Source organism: Ornithodoros turicata, chromosome 7 (genome assembly GCF_037126465.1).
Source record: "Ornithodoros turicata isolate Travis chromosome 7, ASM3712646v1, whole genome shotgun sequence".
In the NCBI taxonomy this organism is placed as follows: Eukaryota; Metazoa; Arthropoda; class Arachnida; order Ixodida; family Argasidae; genus Ornithodoros; species Ornithodoros turicata.
Genome location: NC_088207.1, coordinates 54920931 through 54937341, shown reverse-complemented (window position 1 = coordinate 54937341; position 16411 = coordinate 54920931). Strand labels below are relative to the sequence as shown.

The 16411-nt window shown below is 44.5% G+C and overlaps 1 protein-coding gene across 1 annotated transcript; it reads right to left on the bottom strand.

Annotated features, from left to right (window-relative positions):
• Positions 1–2506: 2506 nt before the first annotated feature.
• Positions 2507–15601, bottom strand: LOC135401592 (venom metalloproteinase antarease TserMP_A-like). Its single transcript, XM_064634094.1, has 14 exons — positions 15482–15601; positions 12753–12940; positions 12447–12536; positions 12255–12378; positions 11509–11562; positions 9819–9940; positions 9387–9458; positions 9101–9246; positions 7442–7491; positions 7277–7385; positions 6216–6383; positions 5837–5972; positions 4155–4295; positions 2507–2668 (listed from the first exon to the last, which is right to left on the bottom strand). Exons 1-14 carry the CDS (start codon positions 15540–15542, stop codon positions 2609–2611), a joined length of 1521 nt encoding a protein of 506 aa, XP_064490164.1. The 5' UTR covers positions 15543–15601; the 3' UTR covers positions 2507–2608.
• Between the last annotated feature and the right edge of the window lie 810 nt (positions 15602–16411).

Below are 16411 nucleotides of genomic sequence, written 5' to 3'. Positions count from 1 at the left end.
GTATGTCGTGTGTGAAAAATCAGCAACACGCAGGACACACACGGACGTTTTCCTGTCTGAGACATATATGTTACGTAGCACAGAAAGATAACTGAAGGCTTTAAGTCAGGGGCCTCAAAATGAAACGTACTGGTTGAAGCTAAAGAAGCCTGGAGGGGGGGGGGGGTATATGTTTATTAAGAAAGAAAGAAAGGAAAGGCAAGAAGCCTAGAGTCACTAAAGAATCTCACTGCTGGTGCCTTTTCTTCAACTTCCTCTGTTCAACTGGAGCCTCAAACTGACTAGCCTTGTTTGATGAGTGGTGACACCACGGCCCCAGCCCCCAAGGTGTACCATAGCCCCATGCCAAGGGAATGAAAGGTGAAAGCATAGAAGCCTATAACCGTGGTGGTCGGGGTCTTGGACAATCCCCGGCCGATGGTTTCTTACAACTCCAGGACCTTCTTACATGAGTGATGTGTGGCGGACATCTCGGAACGTTCAAGTACCAAACTCTTGTGTGGATAGCAAATATTTCTCTTTAGCGACCGGATCCGCAAAGCTACGCAAGACGTGTGATTCCAATGCACTACCGAGTATACAACAGATCGCTCTCTGTCTGGCCTTCGGATGGTAGCCCGGCAACCTGCGTTATCACGACGACAACGAGATGCTACTACATTCGCGGTTTCCTATATTGGAGTTCGGCTGTGTTCTGTTTTCTTCTTTACCTGACTGGCGCTTGAGCAAGCTCTTAGAGAGGCTTTGCTTAGGTCTTCCAAGATATACGGCAAACGACGTTTGCGTCGGGGAATAATGAGTCGATGAGAGACTGTCGGCTTTGCCTGGTACGCCGTTGGCACCGTAGGAACACACCGCAGCTGCTTTTCGCCGAACAACTCCTCGCGCCATTGAGGATCTCTTTGGCTGATGTGTGCGTACTTGGTCCTTGCCGGGGTGCCCCCCGAGTTCAGATCGTTGACATATATCACGTGGATGCCAAGCGCCTTCCACCGATCACTCTACAGAGGGCATTGACGAACCACTTAAACCGCTGTGCGCAGTATTGATCGTTCGTTGCAAAGGACGCGTCGGTTTCTGAGGAGCGCGCTGGAGCTGGCTTGTTTTTCCCTCAACAAGCCAGCTGGAGCTGCCTTGTTTTCCCCTTGGTTTCCAGTTTCCGATTCGGCTCCCAGACTTTACCCCACCCTTTGACAGCGAGTTTTTAGCTATGGCCTTTGCCCTCAGGAGGGTTCCTCCCGCCTTCGAAAGGATTCTCTTGCTGTCGGACTCCCTATCCGTCATTTCAGCTTTGGCGTCGCCCTCAGAATCATTGTTGACCATTTTGGTACATCTTACCCCGCATCACATTCTCGTCGACGTTGGGCATGGCTGTACCGGTGCCCGCTGTATGCTGTTTCGTGTCATTTGGCATATATCACAGCACCTGACCATCTGCTCTATCACTGAATCCAAACCAGGCCACCACACTTGCTCTCTGGCTAGTGCCTTCATCCTGGATACTCCCGGATGACCTTCATGCAACAATGTCATCACTTTCCCTTTGAGTGTCCTGGGAATAACCACCCGCGTTCTCCGGGTTAAGCAGTCAAAATCAGTTGACAGCGCGTCTTGCCTGAGCCAAAACGGTCTTCGGCCAACCCCTACGTGTGTACTCAATCACTTTTAGAAGGTGCTTCTCTTTTCCTGTTTCTTTTCGAACTTTCAGACTCGTGATTGGCGATTTATCAACAGGCGAAAAGTAGTGAAGTTTGCTTTCTTTTACGTGTTATCGTAAGCGGAAGCCGTGATAAGGCATCAGCATTGCGGATATCTGTGCCCTTGTTCCGATACTGAATATGTACGTCGTATTCTGCCAACCCAAGCAGCACAATGTACTCAAAGTCGAGTGCAATAGGGGTGGACGGGATTTGTCTTATCGATGTTCTGTAGTTTCACGAATCTGTTCAGGGCCTTTCACCTACACGTCCACCCCTATTGCACTCGACTTTCAGTGCATTTTGCTGCTTGGGGGGGGGGGGGGGGTGGACGGGTAGGTGGAAGGCCTTGAACAGACACGTGAAACTAAAGAACATTGATAAGACACATACCGTCCACCCGTATTGCACTCGACTTTCAGTACATTGTGCTGCTTGGGAAGATTGTGAGTTACTTTCTAAACTCCCCAGGTCGGTTGTGACAAACCCCGTGGAGGGTCGCGAAATCGCTCGGGAACCTGAAAAAAATTATTATGGTGTGCGTGTTGGTAGTTCTCGTACGTAGAAAAAAAAAAAAAAAAAGAACAACAGCAATTCATGTCATTAGACCATACCCTGTCCACTGTTCTGAACTAAAAAAAAAGAAAAAAAAAAGTCGTGCTAGCGGACCTCCGTATAGTTCCAAACCGCCGTTCCAAACAACAGCAACAGGCACATGACACCGCATCCGCATGAGTTGCGGTACCGTAGAGTTTCAAAGTTGTTGCATTCCATCCTGGAAAACAACATTTACCACAGACGTGATGAGGTAAGAAAGAGAGGAGACGTTTTCTATTCTGTTTGATAACTTTTCTCGTAATTCAGCGTTGCCTTCCTTCTATATTCATGACGACAAAACCTGAGCACAGTAACTATTGCTTCTTCCGGCTTGTTATTTTACGCTTCTTTTGGCAGACACCATTATAGCAAGCCTGTAATCAGAAAGAAACAATTTGAAACAACAACTTTATTTGAACATGAGAGAACTGATGTTCTGAGGCTGGAACAACATAGGACAAATGGACGAAAGGACGAACATGGACAAATACACGAAAAAACGATGAAAGATGAAAGTCACTGAAAACGTTAGCCAGCTGCAGGACTCGACCCACATCTTCTGGATTTATTCATTTATTTGACGCTGATGATTGTGGATGTGGAGTTCTGTACTACAACTCGCCCGCTTTTTAGCCGTTCTTTGAGACTCAAACGTTGTTCACTGGCCGTTAAGGCAATGAGTACAAATTTGTGTAACCCTTTATACAGGGTGTCCCAGAAAACGTGTCATTGAATTATAATAAAAAAAACTACGCCACCTAGAATCATGCGGTCAAGAGCATTTGTTCTTATTAGGTTTTTGCCACCCCTAATGTGAATGTCATGTACTCCAAGTTTAATTATGTAAATATTTGCGAACTCAACTCAGAAATTTGCCAAGGGAAGGTCACTTTTTTACCCCACCAATATGAAGAGCGTGTCGAATTCACTCCAATTCACGATAATTGACAGTGATATTCACGAGCTATCCCATCGGAAAAAATAGCCGAATATCATGCTTTTCGGAGCACCGGACCATAACGCGCGACGTCTTTTTGAGCGCAATCGCTCGCACTGCGACAAAAGGAGGTTCCGAAGCCAGCCCAAAGAGTGATAGTAGAAAAAGTAACAGTTCCTAAAATTAGGAGAGGGGAAGCATTATCCCAGCGAAAGTCGGACGTGATAAGCCATGCCTGCGTTATCTCTTTCTGCGATGCCGGGATGGGCTGGGTTTCCAACCTCCTTTCGTCGGACTGACAAAGATTGCGCTGAAAAATTCATCGTGCGCTGTTCGGAGCGACCTCCGTAGAGCATGATGTTCGGCTATTTTTTCCAATGAGATAGCTCCTGAATATCCCTGTCAATTATCATTAATTTGAGTAAATTAGACACGCTCTTCACATTGGTGGGGTAAAAAAGTGACATTTACTAGGCAAATTTCCGAGTTCAGTTCGCAAAAATTTACATAATTAAACTTACGTTACACGACATTCACATGAGGAGGTGGCAAAAACCCAGTAAGAACAAATGCCGTTGACCGCATGACTCTAGGTGGTGTAGTTTTTTTTATTATAATTCAATGACACGTTTTCTGGGACACCCTGTATAAACGGTATTTTTGTTTATGCTCCACAGCTTTTTCGAAAAAAGCTGCGACTAGATAGATGTCGTTTTTGCATCTGAGATATACAGCGAGCCGTATGTCTTCTCGAAGGTCCGGATAATCGAGACATGACTCTACCTCCATTTGATGTAATCACATGCAACCATTTTAGATTTCATTGCGCCTTGAGAAGCGATGCTCTCTTCCGCTTATACCGGAAGTAACGGACTGACTGCACATTGCCGAAACTATGGGGAGTAAAAAAGGGTATTAATTACCGTTTTGTTATCGTATACCCTTTGGTCTTCCCTAGACATACAGGGCGTCCCGTCCAAAACGGGAATGACGGTGTGGGTCTCCCAACCCAAGTAGTACTTTGGCATGAAACACTTCACCCGGCAGATTCCCATTGCGTAGTTCTACAAGAAAGCATAGTCGAATCAGAACAGGAGTAGTACTACCTGACCATACACATAATATCAATTAATCGCTGGTTCTACTAGTGGTTTCAGAAACACGTTTATCGTACACTTTATTTAAAGGAACCACCAAGATATCCCATGAAAAATCGTTGTTCTCTGTGGGTAATGGCTCTGAAGAATGACTTCGCAACGTGGGCGCAGTTAAAGTATAAAAATCGGGACGCGCAAGTGCTATGATGCCATTTGCAGCTCCAAAGTTGCACCACGCCAGTTCGCCAGCGGGAAAGGTAACCTGGTGCACTCTTAAAAATTAACCTCACGACATAGCGCGCTCCTAGCCAACCATTATCTCGAATGATATCGTTATCTGCCCTGGGGGCTTAATCGCTTCATCGTCGTTACGGTCGTTACAAGCTAACGAGTGGCGGGAAATTCAAAAAGCCGGGCGGGAAATTTAAAAAGGTGGGCACGTGATAAAACACGTGCACGGCGCTCTTCGCGCGATACGTGAAGGCCGTGGTACACGTCACGCGCAATGTGTCACGTGCCCACCTTTTTGTTTTTCCCACCACTCGTTAGCTTGTAACGACCGTAACGACGATGAAGCGATTAAGCCCCCTGATTTGTTGAAAACGGGAGGCGTACGCCTTTTTTTTTTCGACAATTATGAACAGCATAAGTGTCACAAAAAAAGACGTACGCCCCCGTTTTGAACAAATCAGAGAAGATATCGATATTATTCGAGATGATGGTTGGCTAAGAGCGTGCTATGCGGTGAAGCTCATTTTTAAGAGTGTTGTGGTGGTGGAGGTGGTGGTGGTGTAGCTGCTTGCCATAGTCAGCCTCGCAAGGCGGGCAACGTCACGCCTAACGCAGGTCCGTAAAAAAACAAAGAAAAGGAGAAAAGGAAAAGAGAAAAGAAAAAGAGGAAAGAAGAAGAAAGGAAAGGGGAAAAAGAAAGGCAGGACTGTAGGTCTGGGTTTGCAGTGAAGTCCAATCAGGTCCCAATCACATCTATAGTTTCTCCACCAAGGGTCGTGCCGATTTTTTGTTCTTCTTGTGCCGTGGACTTTAGTTATTATCTCTGTTATTCTATCTAATTTTGGATTCATATTCTGCGTGGTGAATGTATTAGCGGCCAGGAATGCATTGCGTACACTCTTAAGAATGAACTTCACTGCATAGCACGCTCCTAGCCAACCATTATCTCGAATGATATCGTTATCTGCCCTGATTTGTTGAAAACGGGAGGCATACGCCTTTTGTGTGTGTGTGTGTGACAATTATGAACAGCATAAGTGTCACAAAAAGGCGTACGCCTCCCGTTTTCAACAAATCAGGGCAGATAACAATATCATTCGACATGATGGTTGGCTAGGAGCGTGCTATGCAGTGAAACTCATTTTTAAGAGTGTATACTTCAGAGGTTCCGAAGATATCTTTATGGTCCCTTTCTCTCGTTCCGCGGCACTTGCACCAGAAATAGTATATTAAAAACTTGGGAGGTCCAGTAGGCGGACCACCTGAGCCAGTCTTACCGTCATGGCATAGGTTTCATTCACAGTGGGATACCACCAGGAACACTGCTTCGACAAGTTGATAACCTCTCCCGGGAACTTTGTGGCGTTAGTATGGCCAGTATACACGTTTTTCTCCCGGAGACAGGGGTTACGGCTGCGACGTAAAGCGTTCACAAATACATTTTCGTTTCCTGGTGACACGATAGACACTTTATCGCAAAAGCAACTATACGCCTTTTCCCGAACAAGTTGTTCCATTATTTCGAGAAACAAGTTCAGATCGTGAAACAGTGAGACATCATGTCTTTGCATTTTACGTTAGTGAAGTCATAGGCCTCAGGTAGCAATCACAGAAAACAAAATTTGAAAGTCAATGCGAAGTGAAAGGGATCGATACCGTGCGGTGTAGCTCATCATGTCGTTGCAACACTGCGAAAACATGAAGTGCTTAAGACCAGTGTCCTTATAGCTCATGATGTAGCCATCAGTCCAAGGACAGTGCCGGGATCCTGGGGCGTTCAGCAGAGCAGTGGACGCATAGTCGCCATCGTGAGGACATCCGAGTCTGAATGTATAATTAGGTGATATATACACTTTGGTGCAATGACGTCACTATTGATGTGGTATTGAATAACAAAGACGGTTAAGAGCATCAACTGTTAACAAACGCATTCATATAGCATCAACTAAAAAACGAGTCACATAGTACAGGGTGAGGGTGAAGAGGAGTACAAACAAATGCAATTTTGTTTGCATCTGAGTAGCAAAAATGTGAGAGGATGTGGAAAGCAGTCTTGGGTAAGTTACTTCTAAAAAGTAACTGAGTTGCAGTTATAGTTATTTTCTTGGTTAAGTAACTAAGTTACAGTTATAGTTACTTTCTTGGTCAAGTAACTAGTTACAGTTACAGTAACTGAGAGAAAGTAACTTAGTTACATTACAGTTACTTTTGATAAAAATGACCATGAGAGGGTGATACAATCGTTAAAAACGTACATTTAATTACATTTACTTAAGTGCGATAAAAGTATTATTGCACTTAACCAGAAGCTGTATAAGTCAATATGTGGCTCTCCCACAGGGAAAAATACAACATGTGTACGTACGTAAAAAATGATCGACATTGAACAGTAACTAGTTACAGTTAAAAGCTACTTTTCTGGAAATGTAACTAGTTACTGTAACTAGTTATCCCCCACAGTTACAAGTTAAAAGTAACTTAGTTACTACCCAAGACTGGTGGAAAGGGTGACTACAGGGGTGGGTTCGAGTCCAACTGCTGATGACCCTGCCTCCTGAGAAGAAAGTCCCGAGGTGGCATATGGCGAATACTCAGTAAAATATCGTTTCTGGATGAAGCTCATAGAAGAGTCTTCTCCATGCTTTCATTTTCCTTGTCTAATCCAATCCAATCTAATCCAATCTAATCCAATAGAACCACTGAATGATATGACTCACATGTGGGCTATCTCATGAGCAAAGGTATGAACCCCCGTGAACCTTCTGAGCCAGTCTTCACCAATTCCCGTCTTGAAGTATTCACAAGCGGTTCCCTCGAAGCCAAAGCCTGAAAGATTGCTTTCGTGAAACGTCCTCACGTTACATGTATATCAGAATACTGACCCCTATAACTTTCGGGTCGTCCATCCTTTTCGTAGCCCAGGAGGTCCAACCTAAAGAAAGAAAAAAAAAAAAATATTGGTTGAGTACTCTTTCTGTTTTCTCATCCTCGTCACATGGGAAATTGAACTTCCTTCGTTCGTGCTGCGTATAATAGAGTTTCGCAGCTAGAAAAGAAAAAGGCAATAGTGATACGCCTGTAAAGAGTTAAAATTCCCCCTTCTTTTAAGCACAGGATGGGAGGAAAATTTTCAGCGAAAACTCTCGCTGATGGCATTCAGTTTCAAAGGATCGAAGCCCGCTCAACAAATAAACATGGATGACATGATATTAAATGGGAACAAAGAGCGAATTCGTCCTTTTTAACGTAAAAAATAATTTAATTTGGTTTTATTCCTGTTGGAAATTGCTGCCGTACGTGCCTCCTAAATGTTGCACAAAACTGTGTATAAGTGTGTGTGTGTGGGGGGGGGGCGATTAATAGCAAAAAAAAAAAAAGAAAAAAAAATGGAAATGTTAGTCATGCAAGACGCTTGCCTTAAAAAAAAAGAAGTCTGCTCTTGCACGTGTCACTGTTCAGGGGGGCACTGCAGGGAGGCATCACCGAATAGCCAAGAGTCCAGCGTCCCGAAGGAACCGTAGCGTGCTATGTATAGGGCCAAGAAGGACGGAAAGCTCTGGGTAGGCCAGATGGGCAGGAAGGAGACTGGAGTCTAGAACCTTGCACCACCCGCGGATGGAAGCGGATATCCGCAAGATACTTGCGGATTCGGATGAAAATTTAGCACTTAGTGAGGATGTGCGGATTGGATGCGGATGGCGCGAGGTCGGATGCGGATATACCGCGCGTACTTTAATTTTTCCACCAGCAATTTATTTGTTTACCTTTGCTTTTCGTCGTGAGTCCTTCCGTGACAGCGTGGAGGCATCCGAAATTATACCAACATACTTCCGGCTGTCTTTACGCGACCTTCGAAAGGTGCGGATTGAATGCGGGTTGTGAATCTTGCTCAGCGGATCAGATGCCGATGTAAACTGTTGTGTATCCTGCGGATGCGGATAACGCGTGCGCGGGTGGCTCTATAGACTGGACCAGCGTCTCAAAGTGGCAAGCGAACATTCCCGTAACCTGTTCCCGTGTGGTACACTCTAAGAAAGACTGCAAATTGTCACTAAACTTCGCGAATGGTCTCCTGAATGCAACAGTCTGCGGAAATATGTGCCCTTGGTCAATTTGAACGGCATAGGGCTGTATAACTCAGACAACGTAGCAATTTCCCTCCCATACAGAGTAAGAAACAGTTAGCGCATCTTCCTTCGCAAATTGTGCCCTATAGTATGGCGCAACTCGATATATCACGGTTGACGGTTTGCTTCAAAGTATTTTCATGCATGCACAACAATTATGTACCTAGGACTCTTACAACAGCTCGTGAAATGCACAGTCTCCGCTCTGTGACATTCATTTACTCCCGTGCATTTACTCCCGAAAGGGACTATTTTTTGTGGCAATGCATTTAGTCTCGAAAAGGAGTAAAAGTACTCTGTTTTTTTTTTCTTTTACTTTTTTTCTTACAGTGTAGCTGACGAATGGCGTCCAATCTAGTGTTGCGCTTCCGAGCTAATATTGCTTTGTATTATCCGTTGTTTTGCAATACCTACCCAGTAGTGAGATACACAATGTCGTAGTCTTTGTACAGATGCTTCTTCGCAATGTAGTGAGTCACATTGTAGAGAGATTCTACACCCCAGATCTGGTCTGTGGAACTCGTGGGGATAGGAAAGATGTAGTTTTTGTCTTCTTTTTCCTGCGAATCAAGTTCTTTCAAGTTCAATGCGTGACACTGACAGAACAACAACAATTAAATTTGAAACGATGGTGTCGTGGGGACATAATAGAATATCATCCACTTCCAGCAGTTTAACAGAAACAAAAGTTTTACTTTACCGAGTTTAGCGTTATTCCCATGATCTTGAGTGAAACCTCCGGACTGGAAACGCTCTGGTACCTCAGGTTCACCTTCAAACAGAACTCGTGTATCATTTAATGGACTCAGAATTTGTCACAGAAGTAATCGACTACCGGTAATCCAATCCACCACCCACCCCACTCCGGTTTGTGCTCGGGTGTGCTCCCATATAGTCTATGCACGACGAGCTCCCGTCCGTCGTTTTGTACGTTTTCTGCCTTGAATATCATATCTGTCGTTTGTTGCAACGATACACTGAGCCAAATTTCTCGAAAGAAGGCAGCTTTGTTCTGGTTTTTAAAAATTTCAGTTTATGCATTGGCAATATATAGGAGACGGTCCCTTCCAAATCATCCCCGTTGCTGTCCGGTTTATGCCTCCCCGTCGACAATAATTAATGAAAAACTTACGGCATTGATGAATATGCCGTAGTATTCGACGGCGCTTGTCATTCCGTCTTTGAAGTAACTAACGTGCGTTGAATCCGATATGATATGAATCTCCGGATAAATAATAAAGGGCATAACAGCATCTGAAAAAAAAAAAGAAGAAGAAGCTGAAATCCGGCATCAGTATATCAATGTACACGGTATAAGTCTTGTGGGAAAAGTGAGAAGAGCAATTAAGTGAAGTGGCACACCCATTAATTATGGGTACGGCAGCAATAAAGATATTTCCAGACTTGTACGTATCTTGAGTACGTACTCAAAATACAGTATTTTAAATACTTTTTCTGGTATTTTGGTACTCTACTCAATACTTTTTTGCGACAAGTATTTTTAATGTATTTAAAATACTTTTTTCGGTATTTGCTACTCAGTACTCAAAATACTTTCCTTCCTCGTCAAGCCATATCCAGCACGCTTCCCGCCGTGCCGAGATTTGCAGCTCACTGGAATTTAACCCCCTTTTTCTTCGTTTTCTTTTTTTCGGGAATTCGCGAATCTGTCTATCCTCTTGTACAATAGGCTGGTCCCAAGCCTGGCCTTGCTTCTCAATAGCCAGCTTTGTCAGAAAACCGTTCCTATTCATATTTCCAGGTGAATCACCAGGGGATTAGGTACAAGATAATCCCGGTATTTATTTCCTTGGTCATCAAAGCAATAAACACGTGCCAGAGGTTGAAAGACCCGAACCGACATACAGGAGGGATTACGAAGTTTTGGGTCAGAACATATCAACAAAGTTTACATGGGTTCACCAAAGTTCACCAAACATTACTTGACACCAAGACGTTGCAAATGAAAGATATGCATGGCTGATGAAGTTTATTCCTTTCATTTGTAGGGCCACGTTCAGAATACGCGTTTCACTTACTGCTAATACTAAAGTAATTTAAATAGTATCTTAAATACTTCTTAGAGTATTTAGTACTCTACTCAAATTACTTTCAGTTTTGAGTATTTTGTACTCTATTTTAAATACTTTTTCCGTAGAGTATTTAGTATCTTATTTTAAATACTTTTGCGCAGTATTTTGTACAAGTCTGGATATTTCTCCGATTGTGGTCCCTGGCCACATCGAGCACACCAACGCTCCGCCCTCAAGGCTCTCTCCACGACCTTTCTGGACAGCACAGGACTTGGATCCTAATTGTGAAGGGGCTCATCATTTCATTCCCCGCATCACCTCCATAGCAATGGGGTAAAGTATCGCCCCCGCCGGCGATGAAACTCCCCATCCATCCGATCCCGTAATAAAGTTGTTTATTTTTCCGAAGCATTGGAAAAGTTCTTTCACAAAGTGTCTTTAGGAAGCGGTCGAGCGTACACTCTTAAAAATGAACTTCACCGCATAGCACGTTCCTAGCCAACCATCGTCTCGAATGATATCGTTATCTGCCCTGATTTGTTGAAAACCGGGGGTGTACGCCTTTTCTGTGACAATTATGAACAGCATAAGTGTCACAAAAAGGCGGACGCCTCTCGTTTTCAACAAATCAGGGCAGATAACGATATCATTCGAGATGATGGTTGGCTAAGAGCGTGCTATGCGGTGAAGTTCATTTTTAAGAGTGTACCGGTGGGAACCGGAGTAGACGTAAAAGGAGATCCTTTTATCACTATTATAATTTATTAACGTTGCAAGAAAAATACTCACTGTACTGTTCGCCTCTTCGTTCACTGACTTGCGCGCGATGACTAGTTTCTCGAACTGCAGACAAAAGAGTCAACATTATTGGAGTCTATGGGCGTTCTCGTACATTCTCCAGCATTCTGCTACGCTCGTTTTTCTTTCGTTATTGGTGGTAATCTGTTAGCAATGGCGAGGTTCTTTTAGACATAAATATAGAATAAATATTCGTAAATCAATCACACATGTAACGCAATGAGATTGGTTTCTACATCTCCTGTTTGTATTTGGTCCGCCCGCCCATCTTTTATGCCTTTCTTCCGCTATTTGTCTGCTTACGTGTTTCCGAGAATTCAGCCATCGATTCACTCATTTTTCACTTCACTCACACATTCATTCACTCACCAACTGCGCGGATGCGCCAAAATGGTACTTCGCCATTCAATTCTGACATGAGTACAAATCATTCTCGAATTAGATCAATCAATATAAGACAGTCACTAAACACAACAAAGAACGCCCAGTTGCAACATACAATGCAACTGGGCGTTGGGTTTGTCCTATATGTCTTCATCCACTGCAATGTTACCTGAGGAGGATGCTATGCGTGTGAATATCTGGCAACAGTGTTGTTAAGAATGAATGTATGTGGCTTGGTACATTGAAGAGGGTGTAATTGATAGCATCTCTAACCGGCAATCAGAGGATGTCGGTACGAATCCCACTGCTGATGCAACTACCATCAATCAATCAATCAATCAATAGTAGCTTACCGGCACGTGTAAGGTGCGAATCACCTTCTTCCACCTCGTAAACCACATGAGCCACGTGGCCATAGTCCGACCGTTCCATCTCAGGCATTGGTCGAATGCGAAGACCTAAACCTAAAACACCTTCCTGGCGACGCAAGCACCTTTTGTACACACAAGCTCAAGAAAGAAAGAAAGAAAGAATATACCACGTACCACTTGTAGACCTTCTTGTTCTTTGACCATCACTGCAGCCATCTTGTCTTTATCCTGATAGAGGTCTTTCTCGAAGTCCGCGGCATTCAACTAAAATTAATATATTCTATGTCTAATATAGCATATATGGTTGCCAATTATATTCATTGTGAAATTTGTGATCACTTTCTGATGTTCGTAACTCATGTCGGCCGCTTTCGATCGCTTGTCACCTCGTTTGACGTCACGACCTCTTTGGCGTCACACCTAGCTTTTTGACTAGCCCAATTTCTTTGTTGTTTGCACGCTGAAACACAACGTATTCACCGTATGCTCCTCCATGGTGTAGCCATCCTCCTTGAATGTGCGAACGATGAAGTTCTCGCCAAAGATGTTCCCGCTCTTCGTGAGCGTAAACACCAGATCGTCGGCCACCTTAAGAACTTTGGCGCCGTTTTCGCTTCTACTTTGTACCAGTTGTGGGAAGACGAGACGTCCTTCTGGGACATCGTCTCCTGCAAGAGTACAGACGAGTAAATACTTGGAAAATCAAGCCATGCCCTACATGCCGTATCTTAAACGATCCTCGGCTCGACACCAGCGAGTGGAGGAACAGTTCAGGAGTCACCCGGGCTTCAGGAAAACGGAGGTACTGCCGGGTGGTACTCGAGGAAAGCTCGTATGATTCCCTCCGCTGAAGGGGCCTTTCAGTCCAAGGTTAATTTTTGAAGCCCAAAGCTGACTTCGAGGAGCAGCTCGAATGGAGGGTCGGGACGAGTCCGAAGTGTATAGGAGCATGGTATTATAGAAGAGAAGAGACTCGAAAAGCCACCAAGGAAGTGACGTAACCCCGTTAAGGACGTGACCCCGTTTTGCAAGGATTCCTCCCAGTTGAGCAAAAACAATTGTTTGTAGGCAGCTTCCAAGTAGTCATCCCTGCACTTGGGCTTTCAAATGGAGGCCCTGCTTATCAAGGGTTACTTGCTCTAGACACATCGCCCTGCCTTTCTCTTATTACTCACCATGAAGAAGGATGGCGTTTCCAACACAACAGAGCTATGCGCTGTTATTAATTTAAATGTATCGTAAAATAGCGAGCAGACAGGTTATGCTGGCGGCGCAGTTTGTTGCTTGTAAATTCAGCACAACAAGTAATACGTATGTGACCAGGAAGGCCAATTATTTTTAATTTGCGAGAAAAATTGCGATAAAAACAGTTCGTGGCGACGTCCGTAGGGATGCAATTCCCAATTCATCTAGCAACAGTGGTCTGTGTTACCGACTGGCTTGCCGCTCTCGATGACTATGTAGCCGACACGTGGCAGACTTGGTTTGTTTTAGACACAGTGTTATGCGCCTGCAATGTAGTTTTGTCGTTGTACTTGACGAGCAATGCTGGAGACTTGGACACAGTGTTGCCCGTAATTTTCAATCTTTATTGAATAAAACCATGCGAGCAATCGAAACGGAAATTATGACGTAAGAAAACTGAGCGCTCGGGCTATTGAATAGATACATTTTCTGAGATTTCACCTCTAGTGCTTTCGGTCTGCAGCACTTTGAACGACAAAGAATAGGATGACCTCAGTAGGTTTATCCTAATGGACCGCTGCACTTTGCTGCTCTGGTCCCTTTTATCGCACGCTCTGGTTGAAAAATTACAGGTGCGAAGTAACCGCAATTTTTCAAACCGATAAATGCGACACAGAATAACAATAAACATAGATATCGATTAGAAATTTCGATATACAGTCTATCGATATCCGTGCAGCAAATATGGATAATTTTAGGGCATTGATAGCGGATTGGTAGAAATATCCGTAATATCAACACAAATATAAATATAGATTAGATATAGAGATAGATTAAACAAAAGCCATTATTCGTAGACAGTTGATAACGTGGCTTCCGCAGTGCGGTACCTACGACATACATTCTCAATCATGCACGCGACTATTTGTTACGTTACGTACGACGGTGACGTCATCAGGGGTCTAACTAAGGCTACCTATTTGTTTCAATTGCCAATTGGCTTCAAAAATAGAACCAGTCGAGCTCCGTAGGTTACAGCGGGCGGTTCCGGCTCCGTTAAAAACTTACAGCCGAGAAAAACCTTTGTGTGAAATTGTCCCAACACTCTTATTTTGCTGTAGCGATTTTGTGAGCGATGCCCACTACAATAATTACGTAGATCCTAGTAAGTTTCTGGTACGTATGGTTGCTATGGTTGCAACGTTACAGCTTAGTCATGTTATCCGATACATTGTAGTACCTACATAACCGCGGCACCTTTCTGGGTACTCTCTAGGTATCCTGCCATTTGATCCACGTCTGCGCACGACTCGCAACCACAATTACTTGGCGGTGCTGTACGAAGGTGTTCTCGATAATGACTGTTTAAAAAGACACACACACACATAAATGGGATGATGATGATGATGATGTGGGTCATTCTCCGCCGTTACGGCGGTACACTGCCCCATTGCGCTTGTGGAAGGGGTGAGAAAGTGATGATGACAACGGAAAGGTGTCCGGTTGGAGTTCGTCCATTAGTCCAGTGCTGGAGAGGAACTCAGCAACAGCTCGTAGGGATTACATGAGATGTGAGGGGTCCGACCATGGCCCGAGAATTTTGGCTAAGTCGAACTGGCGTTGATCGACGCGTTGCAGAGCAGCTTCCATGAGAGCGCCCTCGCGATCGTATACAGTGAACCCTCGTTATTATGACCATGGTCGTTGCCGAAAATTTTGGTCATAAGGCGGAATTGTCATATTAACGGGGGGGATTTGCAGAGGTTTCACTGCATTGTTCCCCAGGAGTATGGTCGCAAAGCGCGTATGTCAGATTATCGGGGGTCATATTAACGAGGGTTCACTGTATACTGTCCGCAGACCAGGAGGACGTGATGGAAGTCACCGCGCACATCACACGTGGAACAGAGGCTGAACGGCGCCGACACCGAGGTGGTGTTTAAAAGCCGGTGTAAAACGCCACGTTAAGTTTCGTGCGGTGGAAGAGTGTGGCAAAGGAACAAAAAGACAATCGAGCAACTTACCAACGGCAAAGTGTCCATAGCCTTCCACAACGAGAACCCATATCCCCACAACCCAAATCATTGCTGCCTCTGTTGTGCACGTTAGCAATTGGAGCCGTAAGGGCTGCCTTTGTATTATTAATGATATCCACTCGAAGGAAAACAACACGCTTCCGGTCGTCGAGAAGTGCCGGTTGGTGGACAGGAAGTTAAAGGTCTTCGGACGCCTCGCACATTGAAACTGGCTCTCAGACCCTAATTGAAATACTCAAACTGTAGAACACGAGAAAAGGGCATAAGCGAGCTGGAGCATATTGGAAACTTGTCTTGAGGCCGAAGGAAATCAGTGACTGCTGTTCTTCCCCATAGCATCCAGAGCCGTACCTAACGAGTTACAAGGAACGCGTTACTATTTTTGGTAACTAAGTAAAGACTTAGTTACTTTCAATAAAAACTTAACTAATAACGTACTTAGTTACAAAGGGTGATAAGCGTTACTGCCAAGTTACTCGTTCCTTTTTTTTCTTTCTTTTTCCTTACTGTCACCTACCACGACCGAGAGTTGTGTTTGTTTGTTGTTTTTTTTTCGCGCACGTGGCGGCATTCGACGAGGCAGAAGCACGTGGAAAAACCCACAGCGAAGAGCAACAACAACAACAACAACAACATAGATGAATGGATGATGATGATGTGGGGTGTTTCCCTGAGTTGGGTGCAGGACCCTACCCCATTCCAAAGAGCAAAGGAGCAACGCCTTGCTCTAGTGTCCACAGTGTTCCAGAAAACTCACCGTGTCCTTTGTGTTCCTCCTTTCAAAGATTCACTGCTCTCAGGGCGTTTAGTGCTTTGTCTCTCTGTCCCTTACTTGGGAACTCATGTCGGCCAGCTTTGAGTACCAGTTGCTACTGAAGTGAAACCCCATCATGGATGAGCGAAAAAATAAAAATAAAG

Excerpts from the sequence above, each read along its gene's own strand:
- LOC135401592 (XM_064634094.1), bottom strand. The coding sequence starts at position 15,542 with ATGATTTGGGTTGTGGGGATATGGGTTCTCGTTGTGGAAGGCTATGGA. Across the intron at positions 9,941-11,508 it reads ACGAAGAGGCGAACAGTACA|ATGCTGTTATGCCCTTTATT; the intron begins GTGAGTATTTTT and ends TTTTTTTTTCAG. Across the intron at positions 9,459-9,818 it reads ACGGCATATTCATCAATGCC|GTGAACCTGAGGTACCAGAG; the intron begins GTAAGTTTTTCA and ends TTCTGTTTGAAG.